At 41.5% G+C, this 23210-nt stretch overlaps 1 protein-coding gene across 4 annotated transcripts in view; it reads left to right on the forward strand.

Moving 5' to 3' along the window:
- Positions 1–23210, forward strand: part of APP (amyloid beta precursor protein) — a 338242-nt gene that overhangs the window by 261796 nt on the left and 53236 nt on the right. For all 4 annotated transcript variants that reach the window (XM_033941038.1, XM_033941037.1, XM_033941035.1 and 1 more), the window contains 3 exons: positions 7118–7251; positions 12145–12219; positions 13495–13653. In XM_033941038.1, the coding sequence (XP_033796929.1) occupies positions 7118–7251; positions 12145–12219; positions 13495–13653 (368 nt within the window). The remainder of the gene's footprint in view (positions 1–7117; positions 7252–12144; positions 12220–13494; positions 13654–23210) is intronic.

The raw sequence follows: 23210 nt of genomic DNA on the forward strand, positions 1-23210 counted from the left end.
TCATTCCTGAATCCCTTATTGCTGCACACCCCGTGATCACTCCTGAATCTTTTGCTGCTTCTGTCTGCCCAGCGCTCTTGGTACTTCCGCCTGGCCAGTGCTCACTTTTCCATGCCTTGGAACTTCAGCCTGCCCAGTCCTCATTCCTGAAACCCTTATTGTCCACCCAGTGCTCATTTCTCAGTGTCTCGGTGCTGCTGCCCCTCCAGTGCTTATTCCTTGATACTGCTGCCTGCTCAGTTTGTGCTCTTCTCAATGGTGTCATCTCCGTTAACATTCTATAGCCTTCTGTGGATGTCGGACAGCCTGCACTCTTCCTTCATCAAGAGCTCAATACCAGCCTGTTGTTGCTTGGGATCCATTATTCACCTGCAATGAAGAAAAGGATTCTGAAACATCTGTATAGAGGAGGGTAGTGGCAGGATCATATTGATAAAGCTAGAAAAATATCAAAGAGAAAGGGAGAGTCAACGCTGGGGGTGAGGGCAAGGAGAGACTTACCTGGAGAGGGATAGCCTGGGTGCAGGAGGAGAATAAGCTGGAGGAAGAAGTCCAGTCTAAGGGGCAAAGAGCAAGCAAACTGGAGTTTCTGCTTGGGGAGCAGTGGGATAACAGGTTGTGTGTAGTTGGGAAGGCAGTCAAACCCAGGGTGGAGGGAAAACAAACTGTTGGAGGGAGAGGGGCAGCTGAGCCAAAGGAAGAGAGAGCTACAGGATAAGCAGGTATGTTTGGGGGAGGGAGGTTCTGCACAAAAAAGAATGTAATTTTGACAGAATATACAGGCCTTTTCAGATTTTTCTATATAATTATTTTGCGCAGATTTCCTCCAGGAGTAGCCAGTGCTGTCATAGCACTTCTACTTTGGGTTATTACCACCACTCCATGCAAGTTGCTTCTGTTCTCTGCCATTCACTTTGTCACTAGAAATCCCGTGTGCTTATCTTTGAAATTTTGTTATAGTTTTGTCTCTGCTACCTGCACAATATCAAACACAAAACTCCAGTGAGCGGGAAAAAATGTCTTCTGGCATCTTTTTGAAGAACAGCATTATGGGAGCAATTTTGTTAGTGGCACTCCCTTTAGGCCCCAGTGGCCTGTTATGAGAGCCTATTCTATAACAACATCTGAGTGCCAGTTTCTGTTATAGAATACTTGTGTAACCTAATATCAGTACAATTTACATTTGTGTGTCCGCAGTTCACTGGCCATACTGCTGACATAAGTGTGGCAGTGGTACAGCCAAGGAAGGTCAGGCCTCATCCAAAATACATGTCTGGCTAGTGGCTGGGGTGCTCAAGGCCCACCAGCTAAAGAGTTTTGCTGCTGGAGTTCTGCTTATGCGGCCTAAGCAGGGTGGTCTAGCTGCTGATGCTGGCACATCTGCACATGCTCAGTTCATGTATTTGAATTGAGCATGCGAGGAAGTATAGATGTCAGAGGCTGAAATGCTTTTCCGCTTCTCAGACAGCATGGACAGGGCTTTGGCAGCAAAACTGTGGAGAGAACGAGAACTAGAGTATGCGCAGATGCTCAAGGCCTAGTACAAGGAAGAGAGCAGATCTTCGGGCACTGGCACCAGCATGTCCTGTGCGTTGGTTCTGGTGCCGATGTCAGATGGGGGTAAGTCAATGTGTTTGGGTGGGTGGGGGGGATGCCGGATCGCGGGGGGCGCTCTTAAATCAAGTCAATCTTGGTTTCCGAGGCGCCGATTTTGTGAATGTTTTGCTCGTCTTGCAAAACACTCGCAAATCAGTGTGATTAAAAACCTGCTTTCCAATAAAAAAGAACAATTTTGTTCTCTTCTTTTCAGAATAGCTGTTTTTATCTTTATCTCCTTTTTATCGCTTTGCTTGTCCCCAGGCTCACAGTCAGCTGCAGAATTAAAGAATTGTTGCCTGAAACAAAAAAACGCTGTCTCTTTATCCACTGTATTATTTATTGGGCAATTCTGGTGCAAGAATTCTAAAAGTAAAGAGCAGAAAGTGGAGAAATATGTCATCCCCCTGGCTTGAATACACTGATGAACTATCTGAGCTGCCCTAGGAAACAAAGCACCTCTTTGTCCTGATAGGAAGTAACCAGAATGTTTAGGAAGAATGTTTCTGTAATTTGCTCCCAGGTTCTTGCTCCCAGGGTTCTGTGCTTTGGCTGATGACTTTAGTGGTTGTGTTGAAGTTTTCATGACAAACCACAGGCGTTCATCAATTTCACCAGTGATGCTAAATTTTAAGGACAGTAACTGTGCTCTAGTCTGTCACTGCATAAAAGTTACTTGGCCTACTTTGGAGAAATAAAGGACAACACACAAACACAAAATATATTTAAAAACTTAAAAATAAAAACAAAGTGATTAATTTATTTTTTTTTGAACCAGATGAATGTATAAAGTCCAGTTAAAAAAAAATCACCTTATACTGTTTTGTTCACCTTGATTTTCTTACACATCCCCCAGTAAGAAAATCAAGTGCAGTTGTCAAGTTAATCCACTTGAATGTGCAGAAATAAAGATGAACAAAACAGTATAAGGTGATTTTATTTTTTTTTTTTACTGGACTTTATACATTCATCTGGTTCAACCAAAATTAATCACTTTGTTTTTATTTTTAAGCTTTTAAAAGATATTTTGGGCTCCTTTTACAAAGGTGCGCTAGCGTTTTTAGCGTACGCACTGGATTAGCGTGCGCTACCCGAAAAACTACCGCCTGCTCAAGAAGAGGCAGTAGCGGCATTTTAGCGCATGCTATTCCGCACATTAAGGCCCTAACGCACCTTTGTAAAAGGAGCCCTTTGTGTTTGTGTGTTGTCCTTTATTTCTCCAAAGTAGGCCAAGTATCTTTTATGCAGTGACAGACTAGAGCAGTGTTCTTCATATAAAAATCTACATTTTATTTTAAAAATTGTATATACTTTTAAAATTATTTATAAGCGAATGTGGGGATTACCTTTTTCTGGCTCTCTTGCTACAGATGAACCTTCTAAAATTCATGTGGGATTTTCAAATGAAAACACTATGGGGCTTATAATCGAAACGGAAATATGTGCCGGTCCACAGAAATTTCCTGCCAGTCCACAGGGTCGGCATGTGCATCAGGCCCAAAACTGTGTTCTTCAACTGCCGGTCCGCAGTGCGATCGATGCGTTATTAATAAGATTATATTGTGTGTATATATGAAAAATGGATGGAAAAAATAGTGTTATAATTAGGACTATGGGGGCAGGGTCTGGGGTCGAGATTGGGTCGAGATGGGCAGGGTCTGGCCCACGACTTAGCCCAGTGTTCTTCAACCACTGGTCTGCGGACAAATAATTCTTTTATTTCTGCCAGTCCATAGGTGTAAAAAGTTTGAAGAACACTGGACTAGAGCACAGGTACTGGTGAAATTGATGAACGCCTATGGTTTGCCATGAAAACTTCAACACAACCACTAAAGTCATCAGCCATTCTGCAACATTATTTAATTCTGCAGCATTTGCCATGCAGCACTTGGCTGTACAGTACTTTGTAAAAGGGGGGGGGGGGGGCAGGGCTTTGACAAAGTGCTGCATGGCAAATGCTCTAAGGCCCAGTCAATTCCTGTGAGCGTTGGAGTATTTACCACATCATCCTGCACTGTTGGCCTTAGTAAAAGGACCTGATAGACTATTTTTTCTTTTTCTTTTTTTTGTATATGTGTATTGTATAGATGGTATTATAGGAAATTTGTATGTATGTACTGAACATTTTTATTCTTTGCCTCACAATATTTTCTTAAATGTCAATATAAAAATTATTCATATAAAAATCTACATTTTATTTTAAAAAATTGTGTGTACTTTTAAAATTATTTATAAGCGAATGTGGGGATTACCTTTTTCCGGCGCTCTTGCTACAGATGAACCTACCAAAGTTCACGTGGGATTTTCAAATGAAAACACTATGGGGCTCATAATCGAAATGGAAATATGTCTAAAAACTGGCCTAAATTTGCACTTAGACAATTAGTGAGACAGGTCGCCAAGTGCCGATAATCAAACTGGGTTTTAGATGTATTTAAAAATGACCTAGGCCTTCACAGTGCTGCTGAACGACCAGAGCTAAAAGGGGCATGTCAGGAGGAGTTTCAAGGGTGGGATTTGGGTGGGACATGGGCCGCCCTAGACTTAGTCATACTGCATGTATAAACAAAAGTTTTACAACACTGCCTAGATGGAACCTGGACGTTGTGACTTAGGCCATCTAAAACCAGGTCTAAGTCACAAGAAGGTATCCAAAGTGACCAGATAAGCAATGCAGACACAAAGAACAGAACCCCCACACTCTGCCCCAGTGATCACTGACCCCCACCCCTAATAAAAATCGTAATAACAACTTTACTTATATGCCTCCAGAACATTAGCACCTGGCAGCCTGGCATAGGAAAACCTAGTAGAGAGCTGCACAGAGGTGACTTAAGTGGTATTGATGGTGGGTTAGAGAACCATGGAGAGGAGGACCCAGGCCCATAAGTCACTCTAATCACTACATTCATGGTGCAAAATGTGCACTCCCCCAAAAAAACAACCTCTAAATCATATAAGTGGCTCCTGCAGCCATAAGGGTTATTGGGGTGGTAGATAGGTGGATCTAGTAGATTCTGGGAGTGTTTTGGGGGGGCTCACCACGACCTATAAGGGAGCCATAGTGAGATGTTTATGTGGGACCCTTTTTGATATGTTCACAGTAGTGCCCTGTAAGGTACCCCCACTACTCTGGTGCCATGTCTGGGTGTCCAGTCCATTACTTTTCTAGCCCCTCCCGCACCCAAAAGGTCTTTTTCTAGGCGTTTGTGACTTGGATGAATTTTTTGACGAAAATGGGGTAAAAGCTGGACGACTTAGCGGTCTGGGAGATCAGATGGCTGGATGTAAAGTGGGAAGATTTTCGGGAAAAAAATATGTTGGACGTTTTTTTCAAAAATGGACCTTTTCCCATGTCCAACTGTGGGCGACATGCAACCTAGGCCCAAAACGGACTTAGACATTTCTTTTGATTATGCCCCTCCACATATACTCTCTCCTCCCCAACTTAACTTCATCTCTTCCTGCTCCTTCTTGCCATGGATAAAAGTATTTGTACTCTGAACAGTTGTCGATGTGGTAGTGGCTTTTTAACCTGTGGTAAGCATGTGTTAGTGATTAATACAGCTTAGTAAAAGGGGCCCAGTAAGTTGGGAGATTTTTTGGAGGGGGAAATAATTTAATAAAGCATTTTCATGCATATAAAGCAGCTATTATACAGTTGCAGAGGGTATACTATACGAAGTCTGTTCAAAAAGTTCCAGAACTGATTTTATAAAAATTTACTAAACAATCTTACAACTTATTCCATTGGGTCCCCTTCAAAGTACTCCACTTCCCTACTTATTAACTTTTTCCAACGCCATTTGCACTTCTGGAAACAGTCTTTAAACACATCTTCAGGAATCGCTAGAAGTCGCTGCGTCAAATTTTGCTTTATGTCATCAGTGGTGTTGAATCGCTTTCCTTTCAGCTTGGAGTTAAGTTTAGGAAACAAGAGAAAATCAGCAGGGGCCAAGTCAAGAAAGTAAGGCGGCTGGGGAAGAACTGTCTTCGCGTTTTTGTGCAAAATTTGTGAATTTTGACACATGCAAAACACCTTCCATGACTCATGACATGTTCCCCATAAGCCACTTTCAACATTTCATAAGTTTCTGTAGCAGTCTTTACCAATTTAAAACAGAACTTCCCACTGTAACGCTGCTCATTGGGGTCGCACATGATGAAAAATAGCTGATCACGAAAACACACTTTCACAAAAACTGCTGTAGCTCAGAGACGGAAACAGATATCATCAACAAGAAAAAGGAGGTTTCTCATGAGGTTTCAAGCTACTCAACACCATTGGTGCACAATTCAAACTGTCCTGGAACCTTTTGAACAGACCTCTTATGTTTGTATTGCATCGCTTTTTACGAGGTGCTTTAGGGCGTATAGGTTGGACAGAGTAGGAGTGGAGTCATAACGTATGTGAATGGTTTATAAACTATTTGTGCAAACCCATAGACTACATGCACATATTTGCACCTGGCTTGGAGGAAATCGTGGGGTAATTCCAGGTCCCTATGTTATAAAGATACATAGGTGTCTGTTACCTTTATTAAATAAGCGTGAAACAGGAAGCATTTTATACATCTTTGTAGGTGACTTGTTAAAAAATTACCCCCCAGGCAATACTCAAAATTGTTTCATAAACATAAAAATCGACTTCTAGACCGCATAACATTGCAGATCTATGCGGTTTACAAAAGATTACATCTACTTACAACCGAGCAATCATCATGGAATTTAATTACCCCAAAATGTAGAGAATAAGTAAGTTTTCAAACGTTTTCTAAATTTCAGATATGAGAAAGACATAAGAGATATTTGTTTGAATTCTTTGTCCCAGCTGGCAGCCTGATAAGAAAGCATATGTTCATGAAATCTTTTGAACTTACAACCCTTCACTGATGGAAAAACAAAAAAAGCATGAGCTTTACGTGAATGTTTCTGAGTAGCAAAGGAAAATGAATTAATCAAATAAGCTGGAGACTGACCCAACAAGACTTTGGGCTCCTTTTACTAAGGTGCGCTAGCGTTTTTAGCGCATGCAGGAAATTACTGCGCGCTACGCTTCTAGAACTAACGCCAGCTCAATGCTGACATTGAGGTCTAGCGTGTGCGGCAATGTAGCACGCGCTATTCCACGCATTAAAGCCCTAACGCGGCTTAGTAAAAGGAGCCCTATATAATAGACACAACCCAACTTAATAGTAAATTATATCATTTTGAAATCCTTGCAAGTACTTTTTTTACCTGCTTACAAACGAAAAGCAAAGTACCTGTTTTCCCCTGCTAGCCTGCATTTGTGAATGCCTGGAAATTTTATTTATTTATTTGGATTTATTAACCATCTTTATGAAGAGATGAGTTTACCAGGCACCATCAGTTTGCAGACGTGGCTGGTAGTTCAAACTGTCCTCCCCCTAGAGGTTTTCCTTTGAACAGAAACAGGTTTTTCTGTCTTATATATTAATTTTAAGTAACACAAATTGTCTTCTTGTCACCCTTTTAAAACCCTTTCCCGGTGAACTGGCAGTGCCCACCACAGCTGCTAGCACCCCTGATGCTGTGGACAAGTACATGGAGACTCCTAGTGATGAGAACGAGCACACTCGTTTCCAGAAAGCCAAGGAGCGGCTGGAGGGCAAACACCGGGAAAGGATGTCTCAGGTGAGTGCTAGGACAAACAGTCACTTCTTGGGTCTCACTTCAGTCACTTATGATTAACAAGCCTGACAAATGTATCTCAGGAACTCCCCACCCCCTCCACCAGGTCTTACATGAAATACATTTTAGACTACAAAGTAAACAGTGTCCAAATTTGGGCACTGAAAAATATGCACACTGAGCACTTTTTATAAATGGTGCTCCGAGTTATATGCTGTTTATAGAATGACACGCAGTACCAAGATCCGTGCCCAAGTTTTATTTAATTTGTTTAGAACCACTTATTACCTACCTAAGATCATAGATGGTTTACAATAAAAACATGCAAGCATGCAAAAAAATGGAGTGGAATTGTACTAATTAGAATGATGTACACAAATGTCCTTCAATTCATCTGATGGTTCAAATGACTTTATTCATCCAATGACTTGACATGTACATGTTTCGGCTAAACAGGCCTGCCTCAGGAGTCTTAAGTCTTCAAAGTTATATCAAACGATGTTATAAAAGAATATGTAATCATTCATATCTATGCTACGGAGTGAAAAATTTCTGCAACAGTGCTCGGAGCCAAAAGACGTACTGTAGCATAGATATGAATGATTACACATTCTTTATAACATTGTTTGATATAAAATTTGTATTTTTGTATACATCTTTCTAATTAGTACAGTTCCACTCCATTTTTTGCATATTTGAGTTTGTGGTTTTGTTTCCTCTGTTTTATTCCCTTACAATAAAAACATACATGATCACTTAAACACACATATCCTAAGATCACCCGTAGGCTAACATACTACAGCATAAACAACGTCAAGTTCATAGGTCTTCTTTTCAAGTACATTCTTGAGTATTAAACCTCAATACATTATCAACTAAGGACAAAATTCACGCAAATCCTTCCACCTAATTGGACAGCAACTGAAATGCAAAGGCAACATAAAAATTCTCAGTTCTTCTCAATTAAATGCCTTGGTAAAAAACCAACAACTGCAAAGGAGGATTTTGCTGTGTCAACATAATGGATCTCTTTCCTACTTCTCACATCTAATAGCAAACAGTTTTTTGATTTTAGGCATGAGGATTTACACTAACTGATACCCTCCCTTTTATGACGCTGGGTTAGCTTTTTTTATCACCGGTTGTGGCAGTAAAAGTTCCAACGCTCTTAAGAATTCTATGAGCGTCAGAGCTTTTACCGCCATGGCCAGCGATAAAAAAACGCCAACTCAGCTTCATAAAAGGGGGGATGGGGGTGAATTAGATGTGAATCTCCCAAATTCTGTAATAGTGTTCACATATTAAGTGAACGTCCATGCCCCCTCTTTGGTTGCACATTAAAGAATTTACATGCACATCTTTATACAACTGCTCTTAGCAAGATGCATGTGTAAATCCATATGGTTGCCAATTAGCACCATTAATTGTGCCAACAGGCTCGTTAATTACATTGCATGTGGAAATTGGGCACGCACCCAAATTTGTGGGCACAATGTTAAGCACCAAGAATTTCTATGCACACTTTGTATTCTGAATGAAACCAGATAGTCTCATTTAAGGTATTTTTCTTAGTGTTCTTTACTGTGACTTTGATTAGCAAATGTAAGAATATAATTAAGGGGCCCTTTAACTAAAGGGCAATAAATTTATTTATTTATTTATTTGATTCGATTTCTATCCCAGGAGCTCAGAACAAGTTACAAGCCAACATTCACAAAAGTTACATTGGACAGTACATTTGGTGATACAATAAAATATTATACAATACAGTCATAAAGGGCAAGGCTGGGCAGTACAGTAACTTGAGGACATTCATAGGGAATTTCTGGAGGGGTATTACAGGAGATTGAACCAGGGGGATCGCCAGATGGTGGTTGTTGGTGGAGAGAGATCAGAGGGAACTTTTTGTGGTTGGACCTCTAGTTGAAGAGAGAGGCCTTCACTGCTTTTCGGAAGGTCATAATTGAGTTCTGTGATCTGATTTGAGGGGGGAGTTGCTTCCAAAGCTGTGGGATGAAGTGGTTGTATGAGCGTTTGTGGGCGGTTTCCAACGAGAGGGATCTTCCTGAGGGGGGGGATGCACAGTCGCATCTCTGCTTTAGAGCGGAGGGGGAGTATAGGGGCATATAGACGTAGCTTGGAGTTTATATAGACTTGGGTGGCGGTGTGGAACCTTTTATGTGCTATTACCAGTGCCTTGAATGTACAGCGCTTGTTGATCCAGTGTTCTGTGCAGAGGGCTGGGGAGATGGGGTCATGATAGTTGAGGTTGTATAGGAGGCAGATCGCTGCGTTTTGGACTCGGGGAGGCGCTTGAGTTCCATTTTGGCTACTCGTGCTTGGCATGTGGAATAGAGAGGAATATAGGCTAAGTGTAAATTAACTTTTTTTTTGTAATATTTCATAGGGGGGGGGGTTGTCATGGGTAGAGAATGAGTGTTGAAGCTTTAACCAGCCAGCACATTCACATTAGCTTACGCTAACAGGCTAACACTGAGCTAACATGGGAGTTACCAAGTTTATTCAGTTTTTGATATACCGTTTATCAAGATATACCTAGACGGTTTACAATACTAGTTAAAACCAAAAGAAATTTCATTTTAAAAAATTAAGATAAGAGGGGTAGTCAAGACAGAAGCACTCACAGACACATGGGAAAAGGGGGTAGGAGAATAAAACTACATCAAAAGAAAAAGGGAGGAAAGAAGGGAGTGGAAAGATCAATAAGAGGGAGGCGTTCAGTATTCTTTGCCAGTGCAGATCACAATAGCTATGTATAAGGTCTCTGCCCAAGTTTGGTAAGCATCCTTAAAGAGGAAAGTTTTTAGTTTGGCCTTGAATTTATCCAGAGACATTTCAAGTCTGATTTCTAAATAGGAGGCAGTAAGCGCATCTGCATTAATATTTTGCAACTCTCATGTGCTAATGGAAGAATTAGCATGGAACCTGCAAAATAAAAATGCCCTAAATATCGTTTCATTGAATCTGGGCTTAGCTCGCAGGAAAATCCTGTATTACGATGTGCTAAGTCCAGATTCTAATCCCCTTTAGTGAAAGGGCCCCTAAGGAAGGTATCCATAGGAGAGACTCTACATTCTGCACATCTGAGGACTCGCCTTTCACTGCTCTGAAATCCTCCCTACATCCCGTCCCAGTTTTTAACTTGGCTTCATCCAAGGTTACCTGATGTGGAATGGCAGACTGGAAAGCCTAGTGATATGAACAAGTGCTTTATAAACCTCACGGGACTTGTTCATTGTGACTGAAAGGGTAAAATGGATGAAAATGCATTGATTTTTGCTCATATTCTCTCTGAGGAAGGGGGAGCATTTAACTTTGCATATCCAGTACGGTTCACTCTGAGCTGTAGTGGGACATTGCTGTTGGTTCTGCATGCCTCAATTCTTGTACTGCACCTTCTGACAAGGGCATTGCATTCACTGCACATCCAACTGTTTGTCTTTTTAAAAGGAGAGAGAGAATTTTAAAAGGTGCATTATTGTCATCGGGCTCGCAGACAACTGCAGAGTTAAAGAATGGTTGCCTGAAACTATAAATGCTGTCTCTTTATCTACTGTAGTATTTATTGGGCAATTCTGATGGAAGAATTCCAAAAGTAAAGAGCAGAAAATGGAGAGATATTTGTCATCCTCTTGGCCCTGTACTAGCCTGAATACACTGATGACCTGTCTGAGCTGCCCTGGGGGACAAAGCACTGTATTTTTACAGGCACCATAAAAAAAGAAACCCGAGATTCTCAAGGTAGCCACTAGCCAGTCTATGATCTGATTGAAATTACTGTTTATATATTCAGTTACTTTACAGAAAAGCAGGTTTATAAAGTGCAGGCATTTCTTGTAACCTGAAATCACAGGAAGGAATAATTTCTAGCTTTGCAAGAAAGGCACGTCAAGGATGATGGAGTTTGGATTGGTGAGTGGGGAGCTTTTTCTAAGCTGGCTTTGTAAGATCAGAGCGGGCATGTAAGGATAGTGCTAGTGTTTTCCACACAGCCCTAGATACAGTAGTAAATGAACTTTCATGCTAGCTTTGCCATTCATGTTCACACTAGAAGGAAAATTGAAGAAAGACTGAGATCTATAATAATCCTAGAAAAATGTCTCTGAGCCATGATGGGCTGTGGTCACTATGGGCCGCTTTTAGTAAACTGCTCAATACAGCTTAAAATGATGCTCATTGCTCAGGCATCTTGCGGTAAGTGCAATTTTAGCACTTGCTAATTCACGTGCTAATTTTGTGGGGAGGGGGTATTTCAGAGGGCGTTCCTGCACTAATGAGTTAGCCCAACTACATTACCACATGCTAATTGGTTAGCGCAGGATTACTGCATTAGCCCTTGCTGCCTACAGAATGAATGGTGGCAAGGGCTCACATGCTTAATTGTATTAATAGCCAGATGCTAGTGGCAACAGTGCATGGCTATCAATACAAAAAATGGAAAATCAGCCATTTTATAGCTAAGGACACTTTTTGCAGCAGCTTAATAAAAGGGCCCCTATGGAAATAACTTATTACTGCCACAAATGTATATGAAAGCCAAACCAGTTGCAGCCTTATGTAGTCTGAGAGAAGCTACCCAGTGAGCACATCCATCTGAGGTTCTGGGTTGCCATGTTCACTGGAGCCCAATTCCCTTCAAATTACCTGTCTGCTTATTCCAGATCTCTCCACGCAGCCACATTATATAAATACTGCTTTTATTATCTCAGCTATTATTATACATATTCTTTATTGCTGGAGTACAAACTGTGTTCTTAGCCTCCTTTTCTTCAGGCCTGCCAGTGGGAGAAGGAGAGAAGTGAGATTAAGAGTTCCCAGAGAAGACATTAAAATTGATGGTGTAAATGTTGACTTAACGTGTTTCTTTTTGTACAGGCCATGAGAGAATGGGAAGAGGCTGAACACCAAGCAAAGAACTTGCCAAAGGCTGATAAGAAAGCTGTTATCCAGGTAAAAATAAGCCGCTGACCATCAGATGATTAGACAGTGTTGAGTGAGCACCAAGTCCTCCCGCTGGTTATCAGCATTGAGGCTGATTAGGCCTGGAGCAATGAATGATTCTTTCTGTGGAGGAGGACTGCATGGGAAAGCTTGCTGTCTTTGGCTCAATGGAGCCCTTTGATTCCAGTTCTTTTTTTTTTTAACTCTTTATTTAGTTTTCAAATCCAACAAAAAGTGCAATACAATATACATGCAAATAATAATCAGATAAGCACTTATAATCAATCAATATTAATACAAAAATAAACTCCCTCTCCCATCCAACATTTTCCATCAGAGAATAATACCAAACAAAAGATACACCCCCTCCCACCCACCCTCTCTTGGATGTGTGGAAGCTGAAACAACGGGAAATAAAGAAAAGTACAACAATAACAACTCTACAAAAGATGTCAATGGACCCCAAACTAATTTGAATTTCTTAGTATGCCCTAGCATATCAGCATTCATTTTCTCATACTTATAACTTAAGCATAAATTTGCCCACCAAAAAGTAAAACTAAGGCGATCCCAATTTTTCCAGTTACGAGTAATCATTTGCATGGCTATCTCGGTTCTTGAAACGTGGCACCTTTTCCTGAGCACTAAATTCATTAGAAAATATAATTTTTTTAAAAAAATTGCTTAATTCAGTCTGGTAGCTCTGTAGTAATACTAAGGATGCCTGGTTCCACATCTGGATCAGCTGGGGATGTTGTGGAATTCACAACCTCACTATCTTCAATTGGCTTTTATTTGAGATTAAAGGGACTTGACTTCATAGATATTATCTGAAACAGTTTGAACATGATGAATGATTCTATCTGTTCTGTGAGTTTCCTATTTTAATGGAATTCTTGTTTTCAATTTTATTTTATTATTTATTGGTTATTTTGGAAACCGCTTTGGTCTTTTAATTTAGCTAAGCAGTATATAAAGGGCCTCTTCTTTCAAACTGCGCTTGTAACGCGGTGAGCCATGCTGAGTGGCCTGTGCTGCTCCCAACACTCATAGAGTTCCTATGAGTATCGGGAACAGCACGGGCCATTTAGCGCAGCTCTCTTCGCTAAAATCTGCTAGCGCAGTTTGATAGAAGAGGCCCAAAGTGTTGTAGTAAACATAAACGTAAACCATCTCTGTTCTAAGGACTTAGTTGGGAAGATTGAGACACTACCCCCTGCATGGTGACTTCTTTTACTGTATGTAAATATTATATCTTTTTGCTTTGTTTTCTGAACCACACAGCGTTTTCAGGAGAAAGTGGAATCCTTGGAACAGGAGGCAGCAAATGAGCGCCAGCAATTGGTGGAGACTCACATGGCCAGAGTTGAAGCCATGTTAAATGATCGTCGCCGTATCGCACTGGAAAACTACATTACAGCTCTTCAGGCTGATCCTCCCAGGGTATGCACAAACCACACACACACTCATCCCAAAAGTTAGCATTCTTGAAGATTTTGTTCATCACAGTGACTTGTACAAGTTTTGAGAGCAGGTGGTATGTGGAGGAGTATTTGAGTTTTAAGAATAGAAATTATGTTGCTGAGAGTATATGTTAGGGACAGGCACGATGGGGGTAATTCCATAAGGAGGCACTTAGATTTAGGAGGTGGGAACATGCATGGATAGAAATATTCTAGTCAGTTATGTATGCAAATGGCCTCGTACAAAATACCGACTAGTGAAAATGTATGAACCTTGTTTTGATGGCATGTATTATGCCAGTGGGCATGCACATGAGCGGAGCATGGGTAGATCATAAAAATACGCATGTAAAATATAGTGTTCTGCAATTTACTCATGTTCTGACTAACATCCAGGCACGGGCATTTACACCAAGGTGGTATAAGTGTAGAAACAGAGAAAGTGAAGGCAGGTAAAGACCATATGGCTTATCTAGTCTACCCAACCATACTAGCTGCTATCCCCTCCTCTCCCTTGGAGAGCCAACATATTTGTCAAAGCCTTCTTGAATTCAGATACACCCTTCATCTCTACTGGAAGGCCGTTCCACATATTCACCACCCATTCCACGAAAAAGTGTTTTCTGGGGTTACTTTTTAATCTGACCCTTTTTACCTTCATCCTAGGCCCCCTCATTCCAGAGTTTCCTTTCGATTGAAAAAGACTCACCTCATGCACTTTTATGCCAGATAGATATTTAAATGTGTCTATCATATCTCCTCTCTCCCACCTTTCCTGCAAAGTATTTAGGTTGAGATCTTTAAGTCTGTCCTAATACGCTTTATGATGAAGATCACCAACCATTTTGGTATCCATCCTCTGGACCGACTCTATACTGTTTATATCTTTTTGAAGGTGTGATCTCCAGAATTGTACACAATATTCTAAATGAGGCCTCGCCAGAGTCTTATATAGTGATCACACTTTAAAGTTAGGGACAATTTCTGCCACTTCCAGTAGCATTTTGTAAAGAAAAACAGGCATCTACACCTCTTTACAGAACAGGCTTGAAATTGACGCTTGCTTACCCTCTTATCCTGGACATCCTATTCTACCCCCTCCCCCCCCCCCCAAGTGGCTGAGCAGATAAAGACCAAATGGCCCATCTAGTCTGCCCATCCGCAGTAACAAATTATCTCTCTCTCTCTCTCCGAGAGATCCCACGTGCCTATCCCAGGCCCTTTTGAATTCAGACACAGTCTCTGTCTCCACCACAGAGACTGTGTCTGAATTCAAAAGGGCCTGGGATAGGCACGTGGGATCTCTCGGAGAGAGAGAGAGATAATTTGTTACTGTGGGCAGAATGTAGCTGAGTGCTGGGACCAGACAGCATGTGGCTAGATATTTATGAGTATTCATGAGAGTTGAGAGCAGACAAGTATATAGCTGAGTATTTATAAGTGTTGGGATTAAGGAGCATGTGGCCTAGTATTTACGAGTCCTCAGAACAGAGTTTTCACGAGTGTTGAGATCAGGCTGAGTAAATCTATAAGGAGCCACCTAATGTAAGTCTAAAAGAATAGGTATAGATATTAGTATTCTAATCATTAATGCACACATGTTGACACACACACACAAATGACATTAATCTGGCTACCTGCTGTTGTTCTGTATGTATGTGCCTATCTATTCATACCATGCCAATGGACAGTCTTGGCTCAACGTGGACAGTGTACACATGCAAGTAACATGTATAATATTTTGTTACATGCATGTCTCCTCCATCTAGGCACAGTCACATCGATTCTGTACTGCCCTGATAAGGAAGAACACTGTATCTGAAGTAAATCTCATCTCAAGGCAGTGGCGTAGTAAGGGGGATGCGAGGGGGTGCCCGCCCTGGGCACAATCTTCCTTAGGGCACCGGCACCCCTCCTCCTCTCTGCCCTCCCCTTCCCACTCCTCCCCCTACTACAAGTTCATCGCTGCTCGCACCGAAGTTAAAAAGGGGGCACACGGGGGTGGGGGTGGGAAAGAGGGCGGGAGACAGGTGCCAGTCACCCTTGCTACGCCAGTATCTCAAGGAAAGTGAATTTTTCTAGCATTTCTTTACCAACCTGATATTTTATTTTGTCTCCAAAGTTTTGTTTTTTTCTTTTTTAATTTCTTAATTCATTTTTTCATATTACAACAAGTGTATCAGAAAAATACATATAATCTTATAAACACACACTTGATTTTCCTTCATGAATACTTTAAGTACAATATATCATATTTATATTCATATTTTTATGTTTTAGATAATATGTAAATCATTTAATGTGTATGACAAATATAAATAAAATAAAAAAGCCCCCCCAAGCCCTCCCTTCCTATTTCAGAAAATCTAACCTAATACTTCAAAATGCATTAATTAATTCATACATATTGTGAGGTAAGTAAAATAATACCCAACCACATCCCCACTTAACAAATCTCTTATTATGGGAAAATGTTATTAATCATTACAAAAATCTGCTAATGGTCTCCAAATCTTCAGAAATTTTTGTTTTTTTTCTGTGTGTGTGTGTGGCAATATTATGTTTAGAAAAGTTCACTTTCCTTGCGACGCGATTTACTGCACAAACAGGACAGTATGGCTGGGAGACATGCTCATGCCTAAACGCACACCTATAAACGCACACCTAAAAATCTATAGCGGGAAGCATGAGTCGCTTGATATAAGGGGGATTCCTTGATACAGCCCATTTGGGGCGAAACATAGTCTATGTCGGAGTGCCTACCCCCACCTGCGTAGATAAAAGATAAGTACTTCTTAAGTCAAATAAAATATGTTAAAAAATAAAAATGTTAACAAACAAAAACGCTATAAAGACCTATGACGACCATGGTTGCCGTAATTAGTCTGTATGTTTTTTGAAGAAACTATACATACAGCACGGTTTTCCGAGGTCTGTGGGTTTGAGGTGAAAAAAAAGAAAAAAATATATATACAAACACTTGAAGACCTTTTTCAGTAAATGTTCTATCTTTTGATGTTTAAAGAGGTCTAAAACTTTTGAGTCTGAGATAATTGATTTGTTTAAACGCACACCTGGCATATATCCAGATACACTAGTCTTCTACAAAGGAAAGTAGACACCTGCTTTCCTTTATAAAATACAGTAGCATTTCGATTAACCAACATAGGTTATTGTATAATCCAAAAGTTGAATAATGCAGAAAAACTGGATGAGGGATAAAAAAGAAGTATATTGAATGCATGTTTCAAAATGCGAAGCAGTAAAAAAAAAGGTTAAAATGATGGCAGGAGACAGAAAAAGACACCTATGCACACCTCAGTGCCAATGCTCTGATATCACCAGGATATGTTGAATAATCTAGAGTGTCAGCTTGAGAGCCAGGGGAATCAGGTTCAATTACCACTGCAGCTCCCTGTGACCCTGGGCAAGTCACTTATATGTCTAGTTTACATATTTGCTAATATACTGTATGTATTTGTATTTTTATCTGTATTTTCATTTTCATTTTCATTCTTTATTTATTTATTTATTTATTCATTCAATTTTCTATACCGTTCTCCCAAGAGAGCTCAGAATGGTTTACATGAGATTCTTCAGGTACTCAAGCATTTTTCCCTGTCTGTCCTGGTGGACTTACAATCTATCTAATGTACCTGGGGCAATGGGGGGTTAAGTGACGTCACCAGGATCACAAGAGCAGCGTGGGTTTGAATCCACAACCCCACGTGCTGAGGCTGTAGCTTTAACCACTGCGCCACACTCTCCCTGTTCGTTTCCTTTAGGCTACCTTTTACACCCCTGAGGAAGACCTATATGGCCAAAACACAGACCGCGTTAGGGTCCAGTATATAGTTTATTATAAAGGACTTTCTTTGCCTATCACATTTTATTTATACATATGTGCATTTTTAACTTGAATTTGTTGATATTCTAAATAAACCAAATGTCATTATAGCGGTTTGACCTGTGTCCCTTCCCCACTTCCTTTTTTTTGCTCACATAGTTCACACATGGGGTTGTTTTTTTCCTTTGTTTTGTATGATACAAGTCACTTAACTCTCCATTGCCCCAGGTACAGAATAAGTACCTGTGTAAACCACTTCGATCGTAACCACAGAAAGGTGGTATATCAAGTCCCATCCCCTTTCCCTTTATTTTACATTAGCCTAGAGCAGGTGTCAGCAACCTGCAGCTCGCAAGCCACATGCGGCTCTTCTTGTATGTGTCTGTGGCTCTCTAGGCCCCAACCCTTTAATCTCCTTCCTAACCCCACAATTCCTCCTGGGACCTACCGAGGTACCTGGTGGTCTAGTAGGGGGGTCTTTGTGGCAGGAGCACAACTTTCTCGCTCCTGCCTCCTCGCGGCTGCCTTCTAAAATAGCTGTTGCGACCTCTCACAGCTGCTCACAGCATTTCCTGTAGTACCACGAGCTGCCATGAGGAGGCTGACGCAAGAGGACCACGCTCCTGACACAAAGACCCCCGCTGGACCACCAGGTATATTGGTAGGCCAGGTGGAGGGGGGGAAATCATGGTGTTGGGAAGGAGATTAAAGGATCAGGGCCTGGAGAGGGGAGAGAACCTTATTGGCTAAGGGTTAGGAGGAGGATCAGGGGAGGGAGGGAGGGATGAGAGGTGCAGAGACCTGCAAGGGGTTGGAGGGGACAGAAGCTAACCCTTGCCGCTCTTTGTAAATCTTGGGTCAAATATTTTGGATAAATTGGCTTTTTACTCTAAAAAGTTTGCTGATCCCTAGCCTAGAGCTTAGGCCTACATACTACAATTTGCTTGTGTGAATTAAGCCATATTTTATACTTTATGTGCATAACTGTGCTCCTGCCTAGACTCTGTCCATGTGTACACCCACCTAAACCTATGAGAATAGTACATATCTGGAATATTGCTATTTATGCACATTCTCAGTGCTTAAAACTAGTTGCCCATTTATAGAATTACTCTCCAAATGGCTGAGTATTTATGACCATTCATGAAGGTTAGAAGAAGGCTGTATATTGCTGGTTGTGACAGCAGGTAAAATGTGGCAGAATATTGTGAATTTTAGTCATACATATTGTCATCTAGATCACAGAGTGGGAAGTCACAATAGTTCAATGAAGTTTGAAAGTGTCTGAATAAGAAATGAGAAAAATCCTAAATTGAAGTAATTATCTTGGTTATTCTGGAATCTTGTATTGCATTGCATGCTTACATCATTTATCCCTAGTCCCTTATTCTAGCTGCCAGTGATAATGCACATCCACACTGAACATTTTACAATATGGGATTAGGTACAGAGAAAGGTGACAAAAATGATAAAGAGATGGAATCACTTCCCTATGAGGAAAGGCTAAAGTGGCTAGGGCTCTTCAGCTTGGAGGAAAGATGGCTCAGGAGAGATATGATAAAAGTCTATAATATGTGGAATGGGTAGATGTGAATCACTTGTTTACTGTTTCCAAAAATACTAGGACTAGGGGACGTGAATGAAGCTATTAAGTAGTAGATTTAAAACAAATGGGGAAAAATATTTTTCATTCAACGTGTAATTAAACTCTGGAATTTGTTGACAGAGAATGTAAAAGCAGTTAGCTTAGCAGAGTTTTAAAAGGTTTGGATAATTTCCTAAAAGAAAAGTCCATAAACCATTATTAAGATGGACTTGGGAAAATCCACTGCTTATTCCTTGGATAAGCAGGAACCCTTTGGGTTCTTGCCAGGTAACTTGTGACAGGGTTGGCCACTTTTGGAAACAGGATACTGGATCTTTGGTCTGACCCAGTATGGCAACTCTTATGATCTTATATATGGTGAGCCCCCTTCTCTGCATAAATGCATTTTAAAACTCCTCCCATGCCTTTCCATCCTCCTACACAGTTTTTTTTTTTTTTTTCTTCTAGCAGCTGACATATCAGACAGGGACAGACAGGGAAAAATGCTTGAGTACCTGAATAAATTCATGTAAACCATTCTGAGCTGCCTTGGGAGAATGGTAAAGAAAACTAAATAAATAAAATAAATATCCTTGTTTTTCCTTCATGAAATTTGTCACATTCAGTGGCAGGAGGGACACTTGATGTAATCTAGCCAGTGATCAAATCTGAAAACCATAAGAAAATGGAATCAGAGAAGAACAGCTCAGCATGACTGATATTGACAGTGAGCCATAGGCATAAATAGTATGGTGAACTGATTACAATAAGATTATGTTCAGTCATCTGTCCTTAACAGGAGAAAGAGAGAAAGTTTCAAAGCCCAAGGACATAGAAGAAGAAGTATAAAGGTAGAACTGGTTTTGTATAGCAAGGCAGGGAGGACAGAGAACCAATAGAGCCACCTTGGATTGGAACCACCAGATCTACTCCCTACAACCTATGAGTGACGAGAACCTACCGGCATAATGACAATAGATGTTGAACCCTCTCTGCCCCAAGAGATCATAGTAACATAGTAACATAGTAGATGACGGCAGATAAAGACCCGAATGGTCCATCCAGTCTGCCCAACCTGATTCAATTTAAATTTTTTTTTTTTTTTTTTTTTCTTCTTAGCTATTTCTGGGCAAGAATCCAAAGCTTTACCCGGTACTGTGCTTGGGTTCCAAGCAGAGAATTGTAGATCATGCAGCTATAAGCTTTTAGAAATAAATAAATTAGCTATGACAGAGGGGGCAAGGGATTACCATTCTTTAGCTGCCCAAAGAAATGAGCTCACTGTTTCTGTTAATGTATACCTGTAGGAGCTCATTTTCAAAACACAAAGACGTCCAAAATATGGCATAAACCGGCACTTGGATATTTTTCTTGCCAAAAAGTCCAAGTGCCGATTTGTGAAACTGACTTTCTGAACATCTTGCTAGGGTTCTTGTGCGCTGGGCTTCCAAAGTTCAAGAGGGCGTGTTGGAGAAGTGTTATGGGCAGGCTTAGCACTTGGATGTCTCACGGTGATCAACTTTTCCCAAGGCGTCCAGAGCACAACTTAAGACGTCCAAAGCTAGACCTGTTTTAAAAGCGTCTAAATGCCAAAAAGGTACCCAAACTGACCAGATGACCACTTGAGGGATTAAATAATGACTCCCCCACACTCCCCCAGTGGTCACTCACCCCCTCTCGCCCTCCAAAGATCTGAATAAAACAGTACATACCTGTCTCTAGAACAACAGTACCTAGTATGGGAAAGCCTAGTACAGTAGCAAGTAGGTGTTTGTAGTAACCTGGTGGGTGGTGTGTAAGATTGTGGACACACGACGAGTCCCCAAAATGTAAAGTTGTGGCCCTACATATGCCAGAGGTCCTGGGTCCAATACCCTCAGAGGAGTTCAGCGGAAAGTGAAATTAATGACAATGATAGCCAAGAGCGATTGCCTAAACTATATTGTGTAGAAATAGGCTTAATATAACAGATTCAATGCTTAGTAGAACGATACATAAAAATATGCTTGGTTGCTAATGTACAGAGAGATATTTTGTAAGAGAGCTGTGTGTGTGTTTAGGAAAACATATGGCTTTTCCAGAACAGAAAGAGACTATGGTTTACCTGCATAAATGTGTGTATGTCTTAGGTCTGAATAATGGGTATATATAACATGACCATTTATTTTTTTCATCAAAACTGGACATCTATTAATATTCAGTCCTGCCCCCAATCCCGCCCTAGCCCCACCCCAAATTTCTTCCATTCATTTTTCATGTACACACAATATCTTATTATTTCATAATGGTAACCATAAAATTTTAAAAAACACAAAGCACCATAGACGCAGAGAAAATGTTAATTATCATTTATATTGGGGGGGTTTTCAAAGATGTCACCTCAGTAACTATACAAAAATAGACAAATATAGTGCAAAATATAGACAGCAGATATAAATTCTCAAAACTGACACATTTTGATCACTAAATTGAAAATAAAATCATTTTTCCTAACTTTGCTGTCTGGTGATTTCATGAGTCTCTGATTGCGTTTCCTTCTGACTGTGCATCCTTTCTTTCATTTCTTTCTGCACTCAGGCCCAACAATTGTCCCTTTCTATTCCCTCTCTCCTTCCTTCCTATGTCCTTAGTGCCCCCAGTTCCTCCTTCCTATGTCCTTAGTGTCCCCAGCTCCTCCTTCCTATGTCCTTAGTGCCTCTTCCTATGTCCTTAGTGCCCCCAGTGCCTCCTTGCTATGTCCTTAGTGCCCCTATGTCCTTAGTGCCCCCAGATCCAGTATCAGTTCTGCTTTGTACCTTTGTTCCAGGTCTTCCTCTCTCTCCTTCCTCTGTTATGATCTTGTCTATCTCTGCTCTTCCTCAGGGTCTCTCCCCCTCTGTCTGCACCTCCCATAGTCCTGCTTCTGCCTCCTATCCTTCCCCTTTGGTCCAGGCCTTTATCTCTCTAGTCTTTCTTCTACTTACAAACCCCCCCCCCCTTTTTCTGCCTCTTTCTCTCCTTCCTTCCTCCCTTCTTCCTATGTCCCCCCTCACTGCCTTCCAGCCTTTGTCCCACCCCCTCCCAAAAAGCCTGCCTGCCTACCTCCCCCAAAGCCAGCCTGCCTGCTTGCCTACCTTCCCCAGAACCAACCTGCCTACCTTCCCCAAAGCCAGCCTTCCTGCCTCCCCCAAAACCTGACTGCCTACCTCCCCCAAAGCCTGACTGCCTACCTCCCCCAAAGCTAGCCTGCCGGCCTATCTCCCCCAAAGCCAGCCTTCCTGCCTCCCCCAAAGCCAGCTTGCCTGCCTGCCTACCTCCCACAGAGCCAGTCTGCCGGCCTACCTCCCCCAAAGCCAGCCTGTCTGCCTTCCCCAAAGCAAGCCTGCCTGCCTCCCCTAAAGCCAGCCTTCCTGCCTCTCCCAAAGCCTGCCTCCTTCCCTCCCTACTGTGGAAAAAAAAACCTCCCTCCAGGCTCGATTTAAACCTCCCTCCAGGTCCGCTGCCGCTGCTCCTCTGCTGACCTTACTGCTCCTAATCATGCCCAGAAGCTTTCTTCCCGACGTCAATTCTGACATCGGAGAGGACGTCGGTGTGATAGGGAGGGACAGGAAGCGATCGTCTGTCCCGTTATCCGCGCGCACAGCTTCGGGACGCTGTCCCTGAAAATGGGTCATTTTGGCTGTGTATGGGGACAACGGGACAGTGGATCCAAAAACGGGACGGTCCCATTCAAAACGGGACATATGGTCACCTTAGGTATATAGGTGTGAATAGGTAGAAAGAGAGAAAGAGGCAGAGAGGCCAAGAGAGGAGGAAGCCAGAGAGAGAAATAAGTCAGAATCCAGAGCAAGACAGAGATGGAAAATTTTTGTTTGTATGGAAGCTGAAGGTAGAAAGAAAGGGCTGGAAAAAGCAGGCAAGAGGGTTCAGAGTGCCCAGAAAGAGAAGGGGGGAGGGGCAAGAGAAGCAGCTTGTATAGGCTTGAATCTTATTCTAAAAATAGAATCTATTGTTGTATTTCCCAGTATCTTTCTGTTCATAATTTGGAAACTGTTTGAAATAATAGTAAGCAAAATTGATAAGGAAGTTGTGATACAGAAATGGTAGATGGAATTAGTCTGACTGG

The sequence above is a fragment of the Geotrypetes seraphini genome, chromosome 4 (genome assembly GCF_902459505.1).
Source record: "Geotrypetes seraphini chromosome 4, aGeoSer1.1, whole genome shotgun sequence".
NCBI lineage: Eukaryota > Metazoa > Chordata > Amphibia > Gymnophiona > Dermophiidae > Geotrypetes > Geotrypetes seraphini.